The sequence below is a fragment of the Cyrtonyx montezumae genome, unplaced genomic scaffold, assembly GCF_038088225.1.
Source record: "Cyrtonyx montezumae isolate F1298 unplaced genomic scaffold, pur_monq_1.0 scaffold_21, whole genome shotgun sequence".
NCBI lineage: Eukaryota > Metazoa > Chordata > Aves > Galliformes > Odontophoridae > Cyrtonyx > Cyrtonyx montezumae.
Window position 1 is genome coordinate 2291329 of NW_027071948.1, and position 22164 is coordinate 2313492.

A 22164-nucleotide genomic window follows, 5' to 3' on the forward strand; every position below is an offset into this window, starting at 1 on the left:
GGTAAGCAGAAGTCCCATGAGCAGAAAGTAGAGGTAAGTTCTGTATCAGTTCACTACCATCATCCGTGACTCACGAGGCACAAATAAAGCATAGAAAGTTGATGTTGTGGATTGGGTATTTCCCAGTGTGAAAATCAGTGTGCCTACTGTACAAGGGGAAAAAGCAGAATGTCTGGAGTTGAATCAGTGAGGACAGAATCAGCTGGAGATGCACATGGCCTGGCTGCTCTGATTGAAGGCCCTGACCTGAATGTGAAAAGCACCTGGTTTTGTTCCTTCTCACAGGGTGAGATAGGAGACATGCTTTTACAGACAGGATCTGACATTTTCTACTCAATGCCTCTTCTGAGGGCAGTTGTGGTGTGTACATAGGGCTGGATGTGGTCTTGCTTGGCTTTCTGGATGCTGTCCTTGGAGGATTTCCTTAAGGCTTTGAAGGCACTGTGTAAGATGCAGCATCTTTCCTCGCCAAGTTTCTCTGAAGACAATCTAATGCCAGCCTGGAGCCAGTCCAGCTGGACACAGTGACACTTTGTGGGGTGGGTTAGGATGCCAGTGACATCTGGAGCACGATCTGAGTGATCACAGTGCACCTGGTTCCATCCCTCCCTGCCCTGCTGTTATCAGCAGTATTCTGTTCGTGGTGTAACGGTGCTTCCCACCATCTCAACTTCTTTGGGTTCCAGTGATGTCCGGAAGTTCAAGGAAACCAAGAAACAGTTTGACAAAGTGCGAGAGGACATGGAGATCTCACTGGTGAAGAATGCACAGGCACCTCGACACAAACCCCATGAGGTGGAGGAGGCAACAGGAACCCTGACCATAACCAGAAAGTGTTTTCGGCATCTGGCCCTCGACTACGTGTTGCAGGTTGGTGTCTGCTCCCTGTGCTGTGTCTCCCAGAACACAGCATCACTAAATTGCTAAATCTGCTGTAGAGGTTGATGGGTGAGAGGAAGCAAATAGGGTTCAGGTGTGCTTTGGTTTGCCAATTCGTGGAACGTTTTGGCCCTTTGTCCTCAGGGCATCGTTGGGATTGGTGTGTGAAAGCAGCAAGGTTTGCTCTAGTTCCTGGCATGGTTGTGCCATCACAACCCCGTATAGGTGCACTATAGCAGGTCCCAGGATTCTTTGAGCTGCCTTTTGTCATAATCTCTATGAAATAGTCACAGGATGAGGGTGTAAGTGCTAGAAGAGTGACTCTTCCCCAAGCCTTGAGCTTCTTTCATTGCTCTTACACATATCTGTCTTTGCATGGCACTGACATGACCCTGCATGTGTACATGTTCTCCTTTCTAAAAATGTTACAGCAAAGATCTCAATCACTTTTCAATAAGAAATGAAATGCTTCCTTAGATGGAATTTCTCTTCCCAGTGGGAGATTTCTTGCAGGAACACTCATTGGTTGCACCCAGAAAGGTGAAGGATTTTTCCTTCAGTCACTCATAGGCTTCAGGTCTGTCCTTCAGAGCACTGGGTATATGAAGCAAACTGTGTTTATTGATCCATGTGTGGCTCCACTGGCTGTCACTCCTGCAGCACCAAACGGAGACCATCTGCCAACATGCTCTGTCTGATCCTGGGGTAGTCCCTGCTGTCACATGCTGGGGCTTGCAGCTGGAAAGGCAATGCTTTCCCCTGACTGTATAAATGATGCATGTCTTCACTCCTCTAGGACTACAAGTTTTTGCATCTAGGATGTAGAAATGATTGAAACAGTGCTTGCTGTTCAGGTCACACTCTAGTAAGCTTCTCTGTCAAATTCCATTTCTCCTACTGATGAAGAGGAAGAATTCCTTTAATGTGCTGATCCAAAACTGGGGAAATTTCCCTGTTGGCTCACTGCAAGGTACCAGTCTAAATCCATTAGTTCTCAGAAGCATAGATGTGAAGCTGCCCAGGCATCCTTTAGTGTTTAATTAAGGATATGGCAAGGAGAGTTATAATTGTATTCCTGTGTAGTTGTGTCAAGATTTTTTTTCCTGACCCTGAGTGCCAACACAACTGAAAAGCAATTCCTTTCAATTGATTAAAACTATACCCAAATTGCAGCAAGATCACCCAACACAAATCCCATCTTAAATATGTGGGAAAAGGAATGGCTTGGCTCACAGCAACGATCAAGCTACTGCAAGCCTAATGCTTTTGAGATGAGTTATTAACACTGGAATTGACTGTCATGGGAACATATTGTCTGTGACACAGCTGAAACGCCATGGTCAGTCAGCCAGGCACTTTTCTCTGAAAAAAGCATGCAGATATTCTGCACACTGAGAGCACAGGCCCACTGCAGGTACAGTTTCATGACTGGCTCCACTGTGCTTCCTAAAAAAGCCCGTGATGCTGCGTTGGTTCCTTTCAGACTGCAAAGGGAAATCAAAGCAGTGACCTGATGGACTGGACATATCCTTCATGTGATGCCAAATGGGACTCTGTTTTGCTGCTAGGGGCATTGCAACAAGTTGTTCCTACTTAAATCCCCATGTTGGATGGCCTAATGCTGCTGATGCTGAGAGTCTTATCTTGATCCCTTCACAGATCAATGTCCTGCAGGCCAAGAAGAAGTTTGAAATACTGGATGCGGTAAGGGCTCTGTGTTTTCTGTGGCTGCTCTCAGTGACTCAATGAAAGGCAGCCCTCTCCATTTCAGGTTGCATGGGTCAGCATACCAACTCCTCGGTCTGCCCTGGAGATACTGTCTGTCTGGGACTGCTCGGGGGCTGCAGGTATGCCAACGAGAGGGGAGAATGAAGGCCCAGTGCAGCACTTCACAACCCCGACCCGGAGGGTACTTGAAGGGGTGAAGGATGCTGCTCTCAGTGCTGTGCTCAAGACAGGGGTTACCTGGCAGTATGTAAGGATTTGTGAGAGGAAGAAAGAAGAGATGAGGGAGAAGCACCTAGTGAATAGGTTGATTTGGGAAAGGAAAGTGTTAAAGCTGTGCCTCGAGGGGATGTTTTTGTGGGAAATAGGGGATAAGAACTCTTCTCACTGTCCCAGAGCCTCTTCTGACCTTGCTTTTATTTCTCTCCCCAGATGCTGTCTTTCATGCATGCCCAGTACACCTTCTTCCAGCAGGGCTACAGTCTTCTGCATGAACTGGATCCCTACATGAAGAAGCTTGCCACAGAGGTGAGGGATAGAGAATTTGTCTGATTCCATCTGCCCATTTACAGCCCTGAAAGGATGTCCTTGATCCCATTCAGCTACTTGGTAATCAGGGAGTGGACAGAGCACCATGCTGAGCTGCATGCTGGATGCACTGTGCTACGCTATGGGGTGGCAGCCAGGAGTCACAGTAACTTCTGGTATCCAGCCAAGCAAACACAGTCCATGACCCTTTTCTCCTCTTTTTGGTGTCTACAGTTCTGAGGAGGGTGGGTGTAGCCCTAGAGCAGCACTGTAGAGATGGACTCATAAGCTCATAATTCTTTCTGACCTCCCCCACTGTAGCTGGACCAGCTGGTGATTGATTCTGCAGTGGAGAAGAGGGAGATGGAGCATAAGCATGCAATGATACAGCAGAGGGTGAGTTCTGGTGCTGCAGCTTGATGTGAGCAAGCATTGTCTGGCAAGACCTATGAATGCCAGCTACTGCCACACTAGCACATCCCTTCTGACACTTCTCTGCTCACATGTGTCCAGTTCAGTTCCCTGTCACAGCCCTGTGCCCCATGGTTAGGAAGCACTGTGGCAACGTGTCTGAGTGCCCAGCCCAGATGACCAGAATCTTTATTAAGTCACCCAGCAAACAAATTCATGGATGCTCTTCTTTGGTGCCTGCAGACACGAGCCATGGTAACCCTCTGTGTGTGCTCCCACCTGCTGTAATTGGGAAGAACCACCACGATTAGGCAAGCTACTGGGATTTATTATGAAGCAAATTTGAGCCTTCAGTAGGGAAGTGGCTTTGGTTAATGTAGGCTCTGATTTTCCAGACCTTCATTTGGGCAAGGATCCAAAATCCCAGTAATAAATGACTAACTTCTTCTTTCTTCTTTTCCTTTTCTTTCATGGGTTACTGACCTGCCCCCTGCAGACCCTCTTGCAGGTGAGTACATTTCCTTCTTTCAGCACCTTCATTTCTCAGTCTTAGCACTTTGCTGCTCTGGATATTTACAAAATCCTTCCTTTGAAAGTAAAACAATGAAACTTTGCAACAGCTTAATGCTATAACATGAACATGGGAGATGTAATTTTAAAGCCCAGTTTCAAATGAGTTTGGTTTAATTCTCATCAAAGTTGTTTTCAGTTCCTTTAATAGTGGAATAAGAGTTAAAGAGGTAGACCTAATAAGAATGGAGAAAGAATAAGGCTGTGTAGACAGCTAGCAGTGTGAATTAAACCTGGCTTGTTTCTGGACATTAGATCCAAGCTTTGGAGCTGCCCATCACTAGGGCCATTGTCAAACCTTTTGCTTTTCCTGGCTGCTAGAGGAAAGCATGCCACAGGTGGCTTATGCAAATTGTACTCTTGTGTCCTGGGCACTCTGGATTGTGAGATCAAGTGCAGGAGTCTCCCCCTGCCTTCCTCTGTTTCTGTGCCTTACATCTCCATGCACTATGGCACAGGACGAGGGAATTTCAGAGAGCCCTGAGAAATGTTTGTGAGCCCAACCCTGAGCAGGAATCATTCAGGAATTTGTATCTGGGAGGCATCTTGTGGATCAATATTTTGCAACAAAACAAAACTAAGCACCCCTCGTTCTCCTTCTAATGCTCTCTCAAAAATGTCATAACCCATTAAATGGAAACGTAACTGGATTTGAAAGCTAATGACAGACGTCCCCTGTGAATCATCTTGTGCATGTGCTCCCCGTGGGTCAGGGTTCTGAGGGAGGGGCAAACCCATCTGTGAACTCTTCATCCCCCTGGGGACTCTGCTGGAATGATGACTTCATTCAGGGGACTGTAGAAGGTCTCTCTAGTGCAACACATTTCAGTTTAATCTCTTTATACTGCGTGGCTTTGAATGGACTAGCAGGGAATGAGGCAGGGGTCAGGCTCTGAGAAGGAGGACAAGCACTTATTTTTCACTAGGGTGCACATGCATGGAGCTGTGGCTCCCTGTGTGCATAAGCTTGCAAGAGAACCAAACATCCCTACTGCAATTTAGAGTTTAAGGCTTCCTGCCTGGCAGTGTGATGTGCTGCTTTTTGGCTGCTCTGATTTGCTCCTGCAGCAGAGGAACATGGCACTCCACGTCTGGTGAGCATCTCACCACCTCCATAGAGAGCACAGCACGTGTCTGGATGCGTGCCTTCATGCTCAGCCCAGCCAAACCCAGGAGTATCCTCTGCTCTCTGGAAGAATTTGGAGATTTGCTTGCACTTTACTAGAGAGGAGTGGGAGAAGCATCTTTTTTCCCTTGTCTTTCTTAGCAGCCTGACAAGGTGCAACGGGAGGGAGGACATGCAGTGTAAAAAATGCTTTTTGACACGTTCCTTGGGATGGGAGAGCTGTGCAGATTCTGAAGGCAGAGCCTTTTGCACTGAATTCTCTTTGGGCAGCTGTGTGAGGGCAGCCTCCTTACAGCCGAGCTCCTGAGAATGCAGTCGTTTTATTTCCTTGTTTTAATTAAAATCATTTTGATAGGAAAGAAACACAGCATGAATCTCAGCTATTTTCTTTGACACTGGAATTCAGGTGCCTTTTCTTATGCCTCCCTTTCCCCATTTTCCTGCATGAGCATCTGTCACCTTTTGTGTAGATTCCCAGAGCAGCTATCATTTCCAGCTGTCATCTTAACCACTGCCCTCTCTGCCTTCCCAGCCCTAAAACCTTAGAGCTCCATTTGCAGCCTCACACTGCATATGAAAATAATGCTCACGTCTGCTAAAAGGGTGCCAATAAAATCAGCTAGAGGAAAGGATGGATCTATATTTAAGGGCTACAATAAGTTTTCTCTTTGTACCACAGGAGAATGAGTATTAATGGGAAGGGTGGGGATGCTTCTTGTGAACGTATGGCATGCACGTGTGGAAGGGCTGTTTTATAGGAGACATTTGTGCAAAAGCTGGGGAGATAACCTTGTTGCTTCCTGTATCTTTTATGTGTTGGAGTAAACCCTCTTAAACCACGCACAGAATGAATTTGCACGTGGGCTCGGTCATTTCAGGTGGACACACAAAAGCACACGGGCTGCTGCAGGATCACTGAGGAGGAAAACTTGGGACTCACCGCTGGAACTGAAGTTTAGGAAACATTTGCAATGGGAAAAGGGATGAAATTGTAACACTTAAGCAAAAGTGGCAGGCCAGTCTAAAGAAGCAAAAGAATACGATGATGCACAGAAGCTCCTCTGTAGGCTCGTGCCAGTTCCCTGGTCCAAAGAAGCAGAGGAAGCAATTGTGCTTCTGTTGCTGGTTTGCCTGGGAAGGGAAGGAGTGCCAAGGCAGAGCTCTCTGCCTCATTTAGCCCAGCTGGTAGATAACAAACCAGAGGCCATATGGTGCTTCACCACCCAGGTTTCTGTGGCTGCAGAAGGAGCAGGGGTGGAATTGCTGGCCAAAGGGTGGCCCTGCTCCGAGAGCTGGGGGAAGCAGACCCTGCTGAGAGCAGATGAGGCTGTTAAGGTCAGGGGACATTTGGTGAGCATCTTTCTGTCAGCCTTGCTCTGTGCTGCTTGGCTTCTCCCGCTCCCTTCTGTGCCTCCCTGACAGCTGTATGGTAATTAGCCCTTGCTCTAAGCTGATTGACTGTGAATGGGAGGCATGGAGGGGGGGGGTGGTGCAGGCAGGTGGTCCCTAGAGGCCAGCAGACTTCCTTTGCCTGGTGCCCTTTGCTTTGACGGGAGCCAACGGCAAAGCTTGCTGCTTCCCAAAAAGGAGTAGGAGGGGTAAAGGATAAGGGGCTGAAAAAGAAATCCCTCCTTTTCTGCCAGCCCACGGTGCTTAGCAGAGATGCTGCTCTAGAGAGCGAGCAGAGAGAGGACACAGCTGCTCCCTGCAGTGCCTCCCTTGCAGCTGGCATCATGAAGATTTTCGGCAGGCTTGAATACCTCCTGGTAAGGAGATTCCTGCAGCGTTGGTTGGACTTGGGGAGAAAGTTTAGGGGGCACTTTTCCCTGGGGGCTGTAAAAAGTGTGCCTGTAGGGCTGTGTGTGATGCGACCTGAGTGTGAGTGCAGCTTTATTACTGCAGGAGAGAGCAAATATGCTTGGTTCTGTCTGTGGGGTGGAGAAGGCTAGGGCAGGGTACAGAGCTCTAAGCATCATCTGCTGGCAAGCTGCAGAGCAGGGGGTTTGTTTGGTATTAGGAAATTCAAGAAACAAAAGGTCTGTAAATGGGATTTGGCTGTAACGAGTGAAAACTGACTGTGCAGAATGGGAATATGTGTGGGGGAGCTCTCCTCCAAATTCCATCTGCTTTGGAGGATGCCTTGGGTCGTGCACAGTATATACACAAGGTAAAAATAGCCAGATAGAGAAAGGCTTGAAATATATTCAGGCATCAGAAGAGAACAGAATGTGCGTGCACCAGTGTTTGTGTACAAGGGGGGGTGTGAATCCTTAGGGGCTGTGAGTGTTCCTCTCAGTTGTGCTATCCTTGGATTCAGAGAGCTGAGCAGTCACCCAGCTTCTCATTTAGCTCAGGAGAAGTTCTTCTTTGTGCACGGATGTACATAATGTAATTATTAATTAGTGAGCATCCTTTCTTACTTAACCAATAAATAAATAAATAAAAAGGTGCTTTTGGATGAAACCTTTATTTTCTGTGAAGGTGGGCATTTGTCACGTGCTGTTATTTTATTTCCCTCAATACCATTTAAGATATTATCAGGTGGGCAGAAATGAGACCTTCCTCTTACAGGGAGTAGCTCATAGGCAGGGCTGCTTTACCTAGGAAACTTTCCCCTGCCAAAAGCATCCAAGGAGGTGGGGGGACATCTTTGCTCTTCACATGAAATCTGTGATGCTGGAGGTGTATTGAATTTCAGCTGTTTCCCCTGCATGAAGTGCTGGTCTCGTGGGAGAGAGTGGAAGAGCTTGGTGGGGTTTGCAGCACCAGCAGTCCCTCTGCACGCTGCCTGCAGATGGATGGGGGTGTTGGTAGCGGAGGAGGCCAAGAGGCAACCTTTAAATAGGGTTATTTTCTTTCCCTGGTCTCCCTGTGTCTGTGCCTGCATGTGTTGGGGTTTTTGCTTTCCATTTACTGGTGCCCTCAGTGATGTCCTTTCTCACATCCCTCTGGATGTGTCCCTTGGAATTTGTTGTTTCAGCAGTGGTCGGCATGCTCCCATGGAAACCAGCATGGCATCACTTCTAAAATATCAGTTCCCAAGCAGCCTTGCTTGTAAGCTTGAGCTGAGGGGCTGGGGAGGGGATATTGGGCTGTTGAGATTCACTGAAAGTGGCTGAAAGAAAGGGAAGCAGATGATGGCAGAGATCTGGCTTCTTATTTTGGAAAACAATGGATTTGTTTTACCAGTGTGTGATCCAATGTGTCCCTGCTGTTTCTGATCGTGATTGCATTGCAGTTGCAGTTCAATCCTAGGAAGCCTTTCTATGCTGGGCATTTTTTTTTCGTGTTGCAGAGACAATGAGGTCCTCAATGCAGACTTAATAAATCATCCTGAAGTCATTCAGAGCAGCCTTGCCTCTTCTATGTGTGTAGCAACCACGGGAAGAAATTGGGAAAAAGTTGTTTATGACAGTCATGCATTAACATCTCATATACAGCAGGAAATGGGAAAGAGAGCCCAGGTGAAGGCATACCTGTGTGCTCTTACTCTGCTTTGTCAGGCCTTCTAAAGTGAAAGCAAGCTACTTTAGGTGTTGTGTAATGGGGAATGTATTTCTTTTCCACCAGCAGCTCCCAGACACAGCTCACGAGGCTCCAAAGGTCCTATTCCCTCATTCCACCTGGAGCCAGGCAGCCCTTGCCGTGCTTGTCCCTTGCAGGAAGGGCTAACAGATTTTCTGATGTGCTTGGCATCAGCTCAGCCAGGACTCTGACTTATTTCCCAGAACTAACAGGATTAAAATCTCTTTGTGTCGATGAATGGAACAGACTTTGGGCCATTTAATGGCAGGCCTGCCTGTTAAGGAGATTCATTGTCACATCTGTCTGTGTTCAGCTACAGCCACACCACCATGCTGCTTCAACACCACTGGGAGGATGATCTTAGCTTTCTAAGCTGGCTTCCAGCTGGAATCCACATGTGTGCACGTGAGGTATCGACAGATGTTCTGCTAACTCCTTATCAGAAATTTGTCCTCTTTTCAATGGCCGTGGTAAGGAAGTTCTCTGTGTGAGCTTCTGCCTGGGGTTGTGTTGTTGGAGCCCATAGTTTAAGTGCATTACAGATGAGCTGAGTGATGGGTACCTGAAACCATGTAAGTCCAGCCATGATTTTTACTTTTTGGCTCCATGAGCCGTGTCTATATCTTTTCCTTTCTCTCCTTTGAAAAGGAGAAATGCAATCAATCAGGGGATAAACTCTGGATTATTTATTTTTCCCCTCCCTTCTGCATTTAGGCTGTCTTTCGATGCAGCATTATAGCAAAGACCTCAGGTATTTCCCAGCAGAGTGTGATGCAGTGAAGCAAGCTGCCCCTGAGGATCAGATTGGGAGGTGCCCAGTGTAAGAGGCTGATTGCTCCTTACCCCTCAGCTCCCCCCTGGTTTTAGCCTGCTTTTAGAAATCCAGCTTAGGGTCCGGTGAGCACATCCTATTGACAACAGTGGCACCACTCTGGAATTAGGCCAGCAGAAATATGAGCAGGATTTGGCCCGAGGATGTTCCCTTGCCAATGAGAGAACAAGGAAAATGATCTAATTAATGCAAGCAGAAGTCACTCCTCATAGCAGTGTGTTTGGAAACCACCCAGGCAGCTCTGAGTCCTGTCAGCTTTACGTGCCCTTAGTGTTTTGTGTATAATTTTTCCTAAAACTGGGTTTGCTGCAGGTCAGAGGCAAATCAGACAACCCCACGTGCCTTCAGCTGTTCCACGTCAGCCATGGGGTCTGCAGGGAGGTGTAACACAGCCCAGGCTCAGCGAGGTTAAAGTCACACCTGGCTCAGCTCCCCTGACTTCCAATGGATTTACTCTGACGCACGTGGCCCATCTGTTCCTCCAGCAGCACATCCTCCTTACCCTCATACCCTGTGATTATGTGAGGACAGCTGAAATCACGTGGTTACATTCAGATCCTTCCCTCTATTTTGTACAAAGTGACATTTCTGAGGTGCCCTTGGAAGGGTTTTATCTTCTGTTTGTTGTGTCCAGGAACTTGTCAAGAGGAACATCTGCATGCTTTGTTATAGAGCAGATCCTCATCGAATGCATAGAGGTCTTACCTGGGAGCAGCTCTTCAAAAATCACATGTTCAAATGGCTGCAAGAGGAGAATTTCCTCCAGCCTTTGTTTGCATCTGCAGAAGAGAACCCCCCCAATGGTTTTTACCCTCTTATGGCAAGAAAATTTGGGGCTGAGCAGACCTCATTTAATTGTGTGCCCTATAGCAGAGTTTCTAGTGTGTAATTGGGCATCATGCTGTTTTTCCAAGGAATGACTCAGTCCTGTCCCATTATATCTCCTCCTTCTGTATCAGTATTATTCTTATTGTGACACCTCCCAGGCAAGCTGGCATCTCTGAACATGAAAATAACTCATCTTAATGAGAGTGAAGTGCACGTTGCCTGGCAACGCAGCATCACCAGGGTCTTAGTGTGCTGAGCTGGGGAAGGCACTGAAGTTAATGGGATGCTTTTCCCTGTGCTGCTGGGTCTTTGAACCAGGATGCAGGGAAGGATGTTTGCTCTCAAGAGAGATGTGTGGGTGGAATGCATCGTTAGAGTGCAAAGAGAGATGTGCCTCAGTTTCTCAGGTTGGGGGAAGCGGTTTAGGTTTCCTGACCTAGATTCTCTGGAGAAGGAGGCAGATGTTGCCCAGGGAGAAGAATCCCATGCTCTGCAGGAGCAGCTGCTATTCTCCCTGCTCTGTGTCTTGCTCACCAGCTGTCAGAATCCATGAGATCTATCTGGTGAATCAGTGCCAAGCCTGACAAATTAGCTCTGACTGATAGCATAGCAAAGAGAATCGCGTGAGTGCAAATTGAAGATGGCGTATGATGATAGGTAATGAAAATGGAATTGATAAAGTCTTGCTTCCCCTCTGGAAGCCTTCATGCCTGTTTTCCTGTGCGAGAAGGGCTGGGCTATGCTCTGTTCCTGGCCCCTTGCAGGAGAGTCAGTGCTGCTGACGTGTGTGGCCACTGAAAGGCACCTCCAGCTCTGTGCTCCGCACTGCAGGCTGCCCCAGACATTGGCAGCTTGGAATTCTCCCAGTAATGAGCTACCTGCCTTTCTCCTTACCAGCTACCAGAGTGGGAAACATGTACAGCACATTCTCCACCAATGGGGATGGGTGAGCTTACTGCAGTGAGGATAGTTCCTGGCTGCTATTCATGGCTGCAGCCCACTCCAGCAAAGGAATGCGCTGTGAGAGAGAGCTCTGCCTGAACCTCAGAATCTTGGCATAGGTGCTTTCTTCCTCTTTATGCTTTTAATAGGCTCATCTCCATTTGGGGAGTGCAGCCTTGTTAGAGTCTCAGTCTCCTTCTATCTGCAGGACTTCTCCTACGATGACTCAAAGGTGGAGTTTAATGTCGATGCCCCAAATGGCGTGGTGATGGAAGGCTACCTCTTCAAGAGAGCCAGCAATGCTTTCAAAACATGGAATCGGTGAGTAACAGCTCATGCTGCATTTTGATATCTGAGCCAAGACTCTGGACGCAGCTAATACCATAGGAAAGTTGTAAATTAATAGCAATGAAGAACAATACCTAACGCAGCAAGGCGTGCTTGGTTTTAAAGAGCCACAGTGTGTAACCTGTCTGCTGTGGGAGGGGGAGTGGGCAGGAGCAGGGCTATCAGCTCTACTGCTGGGAGCTGAGGGGTGGCTGTCTGTGTGCTGACCCTGCTCTTATTGCTCATGAATGTTTCAGATGATAGATCAGCAGGAATGCCGGGCTCATATGGTGCCTGTAGCAGTCAGAAGCTGCCAGAGACCTTGGGAAAGTGGAAGCGAAGGTTTCATGTTCTAGCCTTGCTCGATATTTGTGTGTTTAGCTTCCCTTGAGATTGTTAATGGGTTTCATAGATGGCTGTGCAGGAGTATTCAAACCCTTTCAATTAGTTTCTAATGCAAGAGATCAATGCTTTTTTGACCCACGTTTCCTCCTCTCACTTAACAGGGAAATGATGTCATATTATGAGATCCTGCACTTTGCTATGGGATACACTCTATGCCACAGCAGGGTTGAAATATGCTGTCATTAGATCTTGGAATAAACAAACACTGAGTGATTCAGTGGACAGTCTATGAGATCACAGAAACTGCACGTGTTTGTGTGGAGAGGAGATCTGAAATTACTGTGGATCTTGGAATTGGTTGGGTCAGTTGGAATGGATTGAATCCTCTCTGTAGCTTGTCTTAGTACTAAAAAGATTCCAGTCAAATTTAGCAGAACATTTTTACCCCTCGGGCTGTCTCATCCTCTGACATTTAAGCACTAAGTGTGCAACTGAAGGAACCAGAAACCACAGCAGCAGCTACGACCCAGCACATTAGTTGTTTGATTTCAGTGCTCAAGAGGAATGTGTTGTAGCTGAAATCTTAACAGCCTTTTAGGAGTTCCTGCTTGGAGTCAAGGGCTTGTGTCAAGGGCTCTGAGTTCTCCAAATCCCCCAAATCCCAGCTGTCCCCCCTGCCCCACGTCCTCCTGCATCCCAGTCATATGCAGTTGGTATCTTCCCTGCAGTTATCTCAGCCTCTTCAATCCCACCCACTCTTCCCCATATCTGCATCTCAGCAGCTCACAGCTCCTGTCACCTGCCTACTCACCACCCTCCTGCTGTCACCCTGCTGCTCACTGGTGGTGCCTCCCCCTCGTGAGTGGGGGTCAGGCAGAGAAAGAAGCAAAACCCCCTGTTTGTTTTAGGTCAGGAGCCAGCAGCAGGCAGCAATGGGCTCCTTGGGGTGGCAGAGCAGGAGAATGCAGCTGCAGGGAGCAGGAGTGGAGACCAGGACCTGAGAGAGAGAAAGCTGACAGCAGCAGAGCTCATTGAGCACAGACTGTGACTGTCACAGCAGCTCAGAGATGCAGAAGCAGATGAGCTCAGCACAAGGGGCTCCCACGTAGGTGGGATGGCCTCCAGTTACCTGTGCTTTCCCATTTCTTCACAGGCCTGTCAGATCCTTTATTACTGATGTCTTTTATCTCGCTCTTTAATGTTTCAGCGGTGACGGAGGAAAGAGAAAACCCTGTCTCATCTCATTTTCCCAGGGAACCTAATTCCTTTGCAAAACAAGTATGATATGTTCTCAAACTCCAGCCTGCTGCAGCCTCTGACTATTTATGCTTGCATGTTTCAGTGCCTTCTTCCAGAAAGATGATCAGGTTGCTAAATCTTCAGCTGTATCTTGGGCTGAGGAAGCGACTTGGGAGGGCTGGATTTAGCAATGCAGATTAAGACACCAGGGAATTACCTCTAATATCAGCATCATTTGGACCTTCTGTCACTTGTATTTTAATGGAAAGCTGGCAGCTGGTGGTCCTCTAAGAAGGCAGATTCCCTTCCCACACACGTGTCCTTACTGGAGCCGTAGCAAACAGGAGCTTTGGGGTTCTGTGTGGCATCCTGTTGGGTATAGTGGCTCTCAGAGCTCAGCCAGGTAGGTAGCTTATTCTGTACAAACAGCAGTGTGTGCTGTTTGTAATACTTCCAGTTAGCAGGGTTTTCCAATCTGTTTTTTTTTCTTTTTGCCACTTGGAAATTCTTCATGATGTCCAAATATTTCTGGCTTTCCCTATGACAGCTTGGAGAGGCAGGAGGTGCACTGCCTGTGGCATGTGCAAGCATGCCATCCTTCCCAGTAAACACCAATTTACCTACTGTGTGGGTCCAACCAGCCCTAACCAGTGCAGTATGTCCCACTGGCTGTTACCTGCACTGGGGCCAGTGTGCACACAGACTTCTGCTCCAGAAATCCGAGGTAGCAATATGAACTGCCCAACTCAATTCTTCCCCTCCTTCTTCCTTTGTACACATCGATGTACCTCAGACAGTTGCTACCACAGCGTCTTAATGCCAATAGCCATTCCCTAAGGCTGTAAATCCTTTGGTTCTCTGGAGAAATGTGAGTTTGACAATTGTTTTCAGCTTCATTAAATGAATTACACTATTTAAATACAGAGAGCAAACCACCTGTCTAGAGGTGTGCTGTTCACTTGTTCTGATGTCTGTCTGTCTGTCTTCCCCCAGGAGGTGGTTCTCCATACAGAACAGCCAGCTGGTGTACCAGAAAAAACTAAAGGTCAGTGAGGCTTCCCCAGGTGACACTGGGCAGGTTGGCCAACCTGTCTGGTGTTCTGCTTTGCTGGGCACTTCTGCACCTAGATGAGGAGGGTTGGATTGGATCAGAGGGGGAACGAGCCCACTCGGGCACTGTTGTGCTCCAGAGTGAGGTGGTGCTGAGAACTAAGCAGCAGCAGATGGTTTTTGTGGGGACCTAAATACTCATCTTCAACAGAAGAAGTCAGTGACATCCCCAATAAGCTGTCCACAGCTCCTGCTGTGGTGGGCTGGCTTGTTTTTTTTTTCTTGACCTAACCAGCAAAGTTGGAGAGGAGGTTTCTGAGAAGCAGATTATGACACATTTGGAGAGCTGACAAAGCCACCTGCTCCCCCTCTTTCAGGATGTCCTCACGGTGGTGGTGGAAGACCTACGGCTCTGTACTGTCAAGCCATGTGAAGACATAGAGAGGAGATTCTGCTTTGAGGTCGTCTCACCTACTAAGTAAGTTTGGAGGCTTCCCTGTGTCATCCTCGTGGTTGGTGGATTGTATGTAGAACTGCTACAAATGTGATTCGAGCAGATGCTGCCCTGGTGTATTCATTGATGACTGGGAGATAGCTCTGCCTGTGTTCCAGAGTCTCCAGGAAGTTCATCAGATGTCAGCATAAGCTGATATCTAGGCTGTGCAGACCTAGTGTACGTACAGACTGCGAAACTGGCAGCAGTCATCTCTCCAAAATAGCTGGATTCATTTTTGTCCCACGCCTGGCAAATCAAGGAGCTGCCCCCATTGAAAAGGCTACACTGAGGACAGAGTGGGACAGCTCGGACCATCCTGTCCTTTTACTCTTTCCAACTCTGTGCTTTCCCTCACAGGAGCTGCATGCTGCAGGCTGACTCAGAGAAGCTGCGTCAGGCCTGGATTCAGGCTGTCCAAGCCAGCATTGCTTCTGCATACCGGGAGAGTCCTGACAGCTACTATATTGAAGTGAGTGAGGGTGTGAGGAAGGTCCCTAGTGGTATCTCAGAGCCCTGGCAGTGGGCTTCTGAGCTGTGACGTGTCCAGTGTGGCTGGGTAGACCATTTGGAAGTAATCCTTGTGCCCTTGAGGTGGCAAACTGGTGGCTGTGCTAACTCAAAGGCAACAATGATAACGAGCTGCATGCAAGGGAATGGTCTGCCTGCTGCTGCCCTTCCAGAGCTGGGAGGGATGAAGCACAATCCTGTGGCAGTAACAGAGTCATGAGAATTTACCCTTTGCCTTCCTGGACTTGCAGTGTCTCATTCCTCTTTGGGTATTGCTCCCTGTGAGTGCCTCTCCAGTGTGAAAATCTGATGTGGATCCTTCCACAGTGCTTTGTGAATTCTAGATCCCTTTTTGTTCTCTGCAGAGGCTGGATCGAACTGCTTCCCCATCAACCAGCAGCATTGATTCAGCTACTGACTCACGGGACCGCAACGTGAAAGGGGAGACCATCTTGCAAAGAGTGCAGAGCATCCCTGGGAATGACCAGTGCTGTGACTGTGGTCAGCCAGATCCCCGGTGGGCCAGCATCAACCTGGGCATTCTGCTATGCATTGAGTGCTCTGGTATCCACAGGTACTCTATGTTTTGCCAGCCAGGGGCTTAGAGAGCAAGCTTCTAGAAAAAGGCAGAGCTTGGGTTACAAGAGTATAGTGTATAACATTTGTACAGGTTCCAAAGTAGCTGCCTGCTACAGCACATGTGTGTAGGAACATCTGTGTGTATGCAGTGCTGCTTCCCTCCTGGCTGCACTTAGATTATGCACTTAGCAGCATAATCTAGATCAAAGGACACCAGGAAGCAGCCTGAATAATAATATTTTGGCTGCACTGATGATATTTAGCACTTTTTGTTTACAGACTTTTTACAGGCTTGTTTTACCCATATATAACTTGCACCTCTGAGCATTGCCTCTGCTAGCAAACTGAACTGAATCCTCATTAGGGATGTAGAGAGAAGGAAAGTAGAATGGAAGGATTCAAAGACAAGTAATACAGAATAGCTTTCAATGTGAATAACATAGCAGGATTGATATATATCAACTTAAGCATTTCTACAGTAGCTGTGTCTGTGTAGATAAAAACCTAAGGACTGGATTGACCTTAGGATGCACGACTGCTTCTGCTTTTGAGGTGTAACCATTTCTTCCTTTTGAAGGAGTCTGGGTGTTCACTGCTCCAAAGTACGCTCTCTCACGTTGGACTCCTGGGAGCCAGAGTTGCTGAAGGTGAGTATTGGCTTTTAACACCAAAATCTGGAAAATGGTGGGCAGGGAGGGCAGACTGGTAGCAGAAGCAACTCCTCACCTGAGTATTTCACTCACTCCTGCTTGTGTTGCAGCTGATGTGCGAGCTGGGGAACAGCACCATGAATCAGATCTACGAGGCACAGTGTGAAGAACTGGGACTTAAGAAGCCAACAGCAGGGAGCTCCAGGTGAGTCTGAGTGCATGCAGTGCTGCTGCCAGCACTGGGGGAAGTTATACACCCACACCAACCCTCAGCATTACCCTGAGCAATCTGGAAAGCCAGGCAGTGGGGCTGGCATTCACTGAAGCCCGTGCTGTGGCTTGGGCTGTCCCTTTCTATTCTCAGCACTCCTCTTTGAAATGGGGAATATTTTTAGGTTTGAGAAACTCTGCTTTTTCCATCCAGGCCTCGGTGGCTTTTAGAGCTCAAAACCAGGTTGAGAAGCTGAGCCAGAGCAGCCTCATCTTAGAGCAAGCAGCTGAAAGAAGGAGGTGAATGGTGTGACCCTTTGCAGAGCTTTACTCTGTCCTTCTCTTAGGCAGGACAAGGAAGCCTGGATCAAGGTGAAATACGTGGAGAAGAAATTCCTGAAGAAGCTACCGAGTGGGGATGCTCTGGCAGAAAATGAGAGGAAACCTCGACGTTGGTGTGTGAAGAAGTGCCAGAGGCACAACAGCACCACGAAAGCACCCACAGCTCGGAGGAAGTACCGCCACGAAGCAGGCAACGCATCACCAGCCATGCTGTCATCAGGTGGGCACCTCTCTGCTTAAGAAGGAGCTCTGGCTGCTCGCAGTGCTCTGGGATGACAGCTGAGGTCTGCTCCTTGTGTTTTTGATGGTGTGTGTGTGTGGGTCTGAGACGCACGAAGCTCAGCGTGTTTAATTACAGTTGCAGAACTGTTGCATTTGCTCATCTGTGTGTTATTAACTGTGCCTGTCTGAATCTCTCTAAAACAGCAGCCACGCTGGAGAGGAAGTTCCGTCGAGATTCCCTCTTTTGCCCTGATGAACTGGACTCCCTCTTCTCCTACTTCGACACTGGTGCTGGCTCTGGCCCACGCAGTAAGTACAAAGAAAGAAAGAAGGGATCTCTGTTCTCCCAACTCTTCTAAGGCATGTGCATCGCACCAGACTTAAGGCAAGGTATTGGCCTCGCTGGAGAGGCATTCAGCTGACCAAATCACAGACATCTTGGGTAAATATATGGGAAGAGTGATGGGGGAATTACTTCTTACGACTCCACCCCATCGCTCTTTTTATTGCTCTTAATATTTTAATATCCTATCCAGTCAGTCCGTGGCACTTGCATTCTGGTGGATGGGATTTTTTTTCCCCCCACGTTTTTACTTCCAGCCTATGCATCCCATCATTTTTTTTTTCTTCTGGTTTTAGTTTTGGCTTTTAATTTTTTTCTGTGCTGTGTTTTTTGGTGGTATTTTTTTTTTAAAGCAAGTCTTACTGCGGACAATTTTTTCTTTTTTCTTTTTTTTTTTTTGTGTTTGTGACCAACTCCCCTCATATTCGTCCACCTTCCTCTAGGTGCCAGCCACATCTCTATGCAGCATCCGCTAGCAGGTGGCCCATGGAGTGGCAGTGGCATTGGTCCCGGTGGGAGCGGTATGCCGTTCCTCCTGGACGGAGGTAAGGTGACGCTCTGGCAGCTAGCAGCAAAAGAGACACCCAAATTTTCCTTGTTCCAAACCAAGCATCAGAGGCAGTTGTGTATTTTCTTGCAGCCAAACGACTGGAGCCCATCTGTGACCTGGGTGTCATGGCTTTACTGTATTTGAGCCAGCTTTCTTCTGAATAGTGGCTGAGCATCGTTGAGACGTGTCCTTGTCCTGGCTGTGCTGGCAGACAGCTGTTAGAGTGCCTGGCTTCAGAGTGAGGTGCTGTGTGATGGCTTTCAGAGGCTTGCTTTCTCAGTCACTGAAATTGAGAAGGGTCTAAAATGCCCAGCTCAGATTCTTCTGTGGATCAGGACGCCGCAGAGTTTGGTGTCAGTCTGTATCTTCCATAGGTGATATCACTGCCAAGGGAGGACAGCCCACACGCCTCTTTTTTCCAGCATCCTCAGTTGATGCACTTCTCTTCTGGCTCAGTTAGTGAGCGTCACAGTCCCAAGCTTGAGCTCCTTGGAAGCACTGAATGAAGCCCAGTACTGGTAGTTTGTCAGCGTGGCACAAATACAATAGTGCAGCTGGACCACATCTGCACGTAGGTCTATTTCCTTCTGTGTTATCTTTGTTCCCAGCCACAGCTGGGGAAGCATTACCTGTGAGCTGTGCTGTCAGGAGCATTTATTTAGGCACTCTTCTTGACTTTAGTACCTAGATGTGGCTGCTTTGAAGGTTTCTCTGGGCAGCCCTGAAGTTGAGTTTTCTTGTTCTGCTTTGTTTTTTGAGGCTTTTGCTTCAGTTCTTGCAGTCTTCTTACTCTTTGCCATGACTGCTTAGCTCATGTTTTTGAAATGCTTTGCCAGCTGCAGCCTGGCTTATTTTTCATTCTAAACAGTGTTTTGAGCAGAGGTAAATGTAAATCACAGGCACTTAACATCTTGAGTTCTGGGATGAATAAAAGATAGATGCCCCCAAACCTGACAGTCACTGGGAAGCTAAATGCAGCAGGACACAGAACCCAGCCAGCACTTCTAAGGAGCAGGGCAAAGGTGATGTCCCATCCCTGTTCTGCAGTGGCAATCCCTGCACTGATTCTTCCTTCCCTTCAGTCATTCTCTTGACTGCTTTTGGATCTGAGTTGGAGAAGGTTCAAAGTTGCTGAGCCACCCGCTGACGTGCTGCTTGGACAAGTTGCCTCTTCTCTTTGGGACACCACCTACTGCATGTAATCCAGCTGCCTTATAGCTTTCACCAGTCAGGCAGGGAAGGTGTGAAGCTCCACGGGGAGACAGAAGGGTGAATAATCAAGAGCCAATGGACGATGCCTTAAGGGACAGATTTGAGATACGCTCTGCTGATATTATTTGGCCCAGTCGTGGTGAATAATCAAGAGCAACGAATTGGCAAACGACTCAGTGAGAGCTGAAGAGCTCTGGAGAAATCACTGAGTGAAACTGATGTGATTAACAGCAAAAGCAGAGCGGTGTCTTTATTTACTTCTGACACTGGGTAACCTGCTGCAAAGTTGTCTCTGCTGCTGCTCTGCTCCAGTCTACGTCACAGCGTCCCTCATGGATTGCAGCAAGTGCTGTCCTCGCCAGTCCAGAGTGCCATGGCAATGTTGGAGCATCCCTGCATGAAGGGCAGCGTGGGGATGTGGACACCATAAGGCTTTGCAGTTTTTCCTGGGGCAGTTTTACTGAGTGGGGCTCCGTGGGGTTGCAGTCCCCCTCTCCCTTGCCAGCAGTGCCTGGTGCAATGTGTTTGTGATGCTCTGCGCAGCCCTTTTCCCCTCTGGTTTCAGCTTTGACAGGTACAGGAGTGCCTGGGTATTAAAATGGCCTTGGTTTTTCTTCTGTTGGCCCTGCAGGTCTGAGCAGTGACAGCGGGCTTGGAGGGAGCACAGATGGCAGCACTGATATCCTGGTGTTTGGCTCTGTGGTGGACAGCGTGACAGAGGAAGGTGGGTGTCACACACAGGTTGGTGATGGGAGTAGGGTGGGGAGCAGGTAAGGTAAGAAAGGAGGGATGATTGTTATTATTTGGTGCCCAAATCACCAGGGGACGGAACAAATCAGAAATGCCAAGCTTTTGAGTCGTGTCTCTCCATTTCTTTCTGCCCATCAGAGTGTGAGGTGTCGGAGGAGTCGAGTGGAGAAGCAGAGATTGAACAGGAGGCATCAGATCTGGAGGACCTGAGGGAGCTGCACCCTGGCTTGTTGATCTACAAGGCAGCACAGGCCCGGAACCTGCCACTCATGGCTGAAGCCCTGGCACACGGTGCTGAGGTCAACTGGGTGAATGATGAAGATGAAAACAAAACCCCTCTGGTTCAAGCTGTGATGGGGGTACGTTGTGCTGGTGCTTGGGAGGCTGAGTTTGGGAACGTGAGGTCTTGGCTCCGGTTTGGAGTTGACTGACAACGGGCAACATACAGTGTGGTGTGTGCTCCTGCATCCTCTCAGTACTGCTGGCAGAATTTCTTTAGACATTCCCTTTTACCCTTTTGCCAGGGCTCCCTCATAGCCTGTGAATTCCTGCTGCAGAATGGGGCAGATGTTAACCAAAAAGATAGCAGAGGCCGGGCTCCCTTGCATCATGCCACGTATCTGGGACACACCGGGTGAGTCCTTTGCACGCTGCTCTGATTTGCTCCATCACCGTGGGGTGGGCAGAGGAGCTTGGGGTGGATTTTCCACCCAAGTGGTGGTCGAGAGAGGAATCTGCCCTGTGAAGGTGGGATTTCTGTTGATCCTCTTTCCTTTCTCTCATGCAGCCAGGTCTGCTTGTTCCTCAAGCGAGGGGCGAACCAGCATGCAGTGGACAGTGACGGGCAGGACCCGCTCAGCATTGCAGTCCAGGCAGCCAACGCAGACATCGTTACCTTGTAAGTGCTTCCCTGTAGGTGGAAATGCTGCCTGTAAACAGCAAGCAGGAAGAGGTAACTCAGCTTTTCTCCCTTTGCTTTCTCTGTTTCGTTCTAGGCTGCGTCTGGCTCGAATGAATGAGGAAATGCGAGAAGCAGAGGGCCCCTTTGGACAACCAGGTCAATATCCCAGCAACAGCCCCACTGAGCTCCAGTACAAGAAGTGTATACAGGAGTTCATCAGCCTTAATATAGATGAGTGTTAGTGACAACTCCCCCACCTCCCCTTTGCTGTCTTGAAGTGGGGCTGGATTTCTGGAAGCCCCAAGAGCCCCATCCTTGGTATATTGGTGTTTCTTGCAGATTGGTCTGTTTTTGATGCCTGAGCACGTGGGTTGAAATGCACGCAGGAAGGAATGGGGTCTTTCCTCTTAGTGTGAAGTTCTCATACTTGACTACTGGATGGTTGATTTTGTGTAGGAGACTCTTGGGGCATAACCACAGACCATGACGTGTGGATTTGAGTGTGTGAAAAGCATGGGAGATGAGTTTAGCATTAAATAAACAAAAACCACAAAACGAAACAAACAAAAAAAAAAAAAGGAAAGAAGAAAAGGAAACCCTCTATCACCAGGAGAAGCCCTCCAACAATACGATCAGATGAACCTGTCATGTCTCTCCTTCAGTGTAGTCACCGTGCACTGAATTCTTGCCTGAACAATTGGTTTAGGGGGGATTTTGATGGGAGCCCTCTCCTGGTGGTGTGCCCAGCAGCCTGCTTTCTCCTGGATGTCTGCAGCATCTGCGAGCTGCTGGGGCCAGTTTAGACAACTCAGATGTGACCTCTAAGTTGGGAACGTGCTGTTTCTTGGGGTAGATACTTCGCTCCAGAAGGCAAAACAGAAAGGGTAGAATTGAGAGCGATGACTGCCCACCTTAGTTGCTCTCAGGACTATTACTAGCCACGCTTCCCTTTTTTTGGCCTTGGTGGTTAGCTGGTCAAAGCCATAGCTCACCTGCTTCCTGGGCCCAAGATGCAGTCTGCACAGTGGTATGGAAGCAGCAATGCTAATCTTTTAAGGCTGGGAGAAGCTTGTCG

General features: G+C 48.3%; 1 protein-coding gene across 4 annotated transcripts in view; it reads left to right on the forward strand.

Moving 5' to 3' along the window:
• ACAP3 (ArfGAP with coiled-coil, ankyrin repeat and PH domains 3) overlaps positions 1 to 21635 on the forward strand; it is a 61458-nt gene extending 39823 nt beyond the window's left edge. Inside the window, exons 6-24 of one of the 4 annotated variants that reach the window (XM_065737996.1) lie at positions 687 to 870; positions 2539 to 2583; positions 3037 to 3132; positions 3454 to 3528; positions 11575 to 11687; positions 14271 to 14322; positions 14705 to 14805; positions 15181 to 15292; positions 15696 to 15904; positions 16487 to 16556; positions 16670 to 16764; positions 17117 to 17331; positions 17538 to 17642; positions 18120 to 18221; positions 20070 to 20162; positions 20327 to 20547; positions 20713 to 20822; positions 20976 to 21086; positions 21184 to 21635. In XM_065737996.1, the coding sequence (XP_065594068.1) occupies positions 687 to 870; positions 2539 to 2583; positions 3037 to 3132; positions 3454 to 3528; positions 11575 to 11687; positions 14271 to 14322; positions 14705 to 14805; positions 15181 to 15292; positions 15696 to 15904; positions 16487 to 16556; positions 16670 to 16764; positions 17117 to 17331; positions 17538 to 17642; positions 18120 to 18221; positions 20070 to 20162; positions 20327 to 20547; positions 20713 to 20822; positions 20976 to 21086; positions 21184 to 21331 (2257 nt within the window). In that variant the 3' untranslated portion in view covers positions 21332 to 21635. Of the gene's footprint in view, positions 1 to 686; positions 871 to 2538; positions 2727 to 3036; positions 3133 to 3453; positions 3529 to 11574; positions 11688 to 14270; positions 14323 to 14704; positions 14806 to 15180; positions 15293 to 15695; positions 15905 to 16486; positions 16557 to 16669; positions 16765 to 17116; positions 17332 to 17537; positions 17643 to 18119; positions 18222 to 20060; positions 20163 to 20326; positions 20548 to 20712; positions 20823 to 20975; positions 21087 to 21183 lie in introns of those variants that run through there. The other 3 variants (XM_065737997.1, XM_065737998.1, XM_065737999.1) reach the window with 3 other exon arrangements.
• The last annotated feature ends 529 nt before the right edge of the window (positions 21636 to 22164 follow it).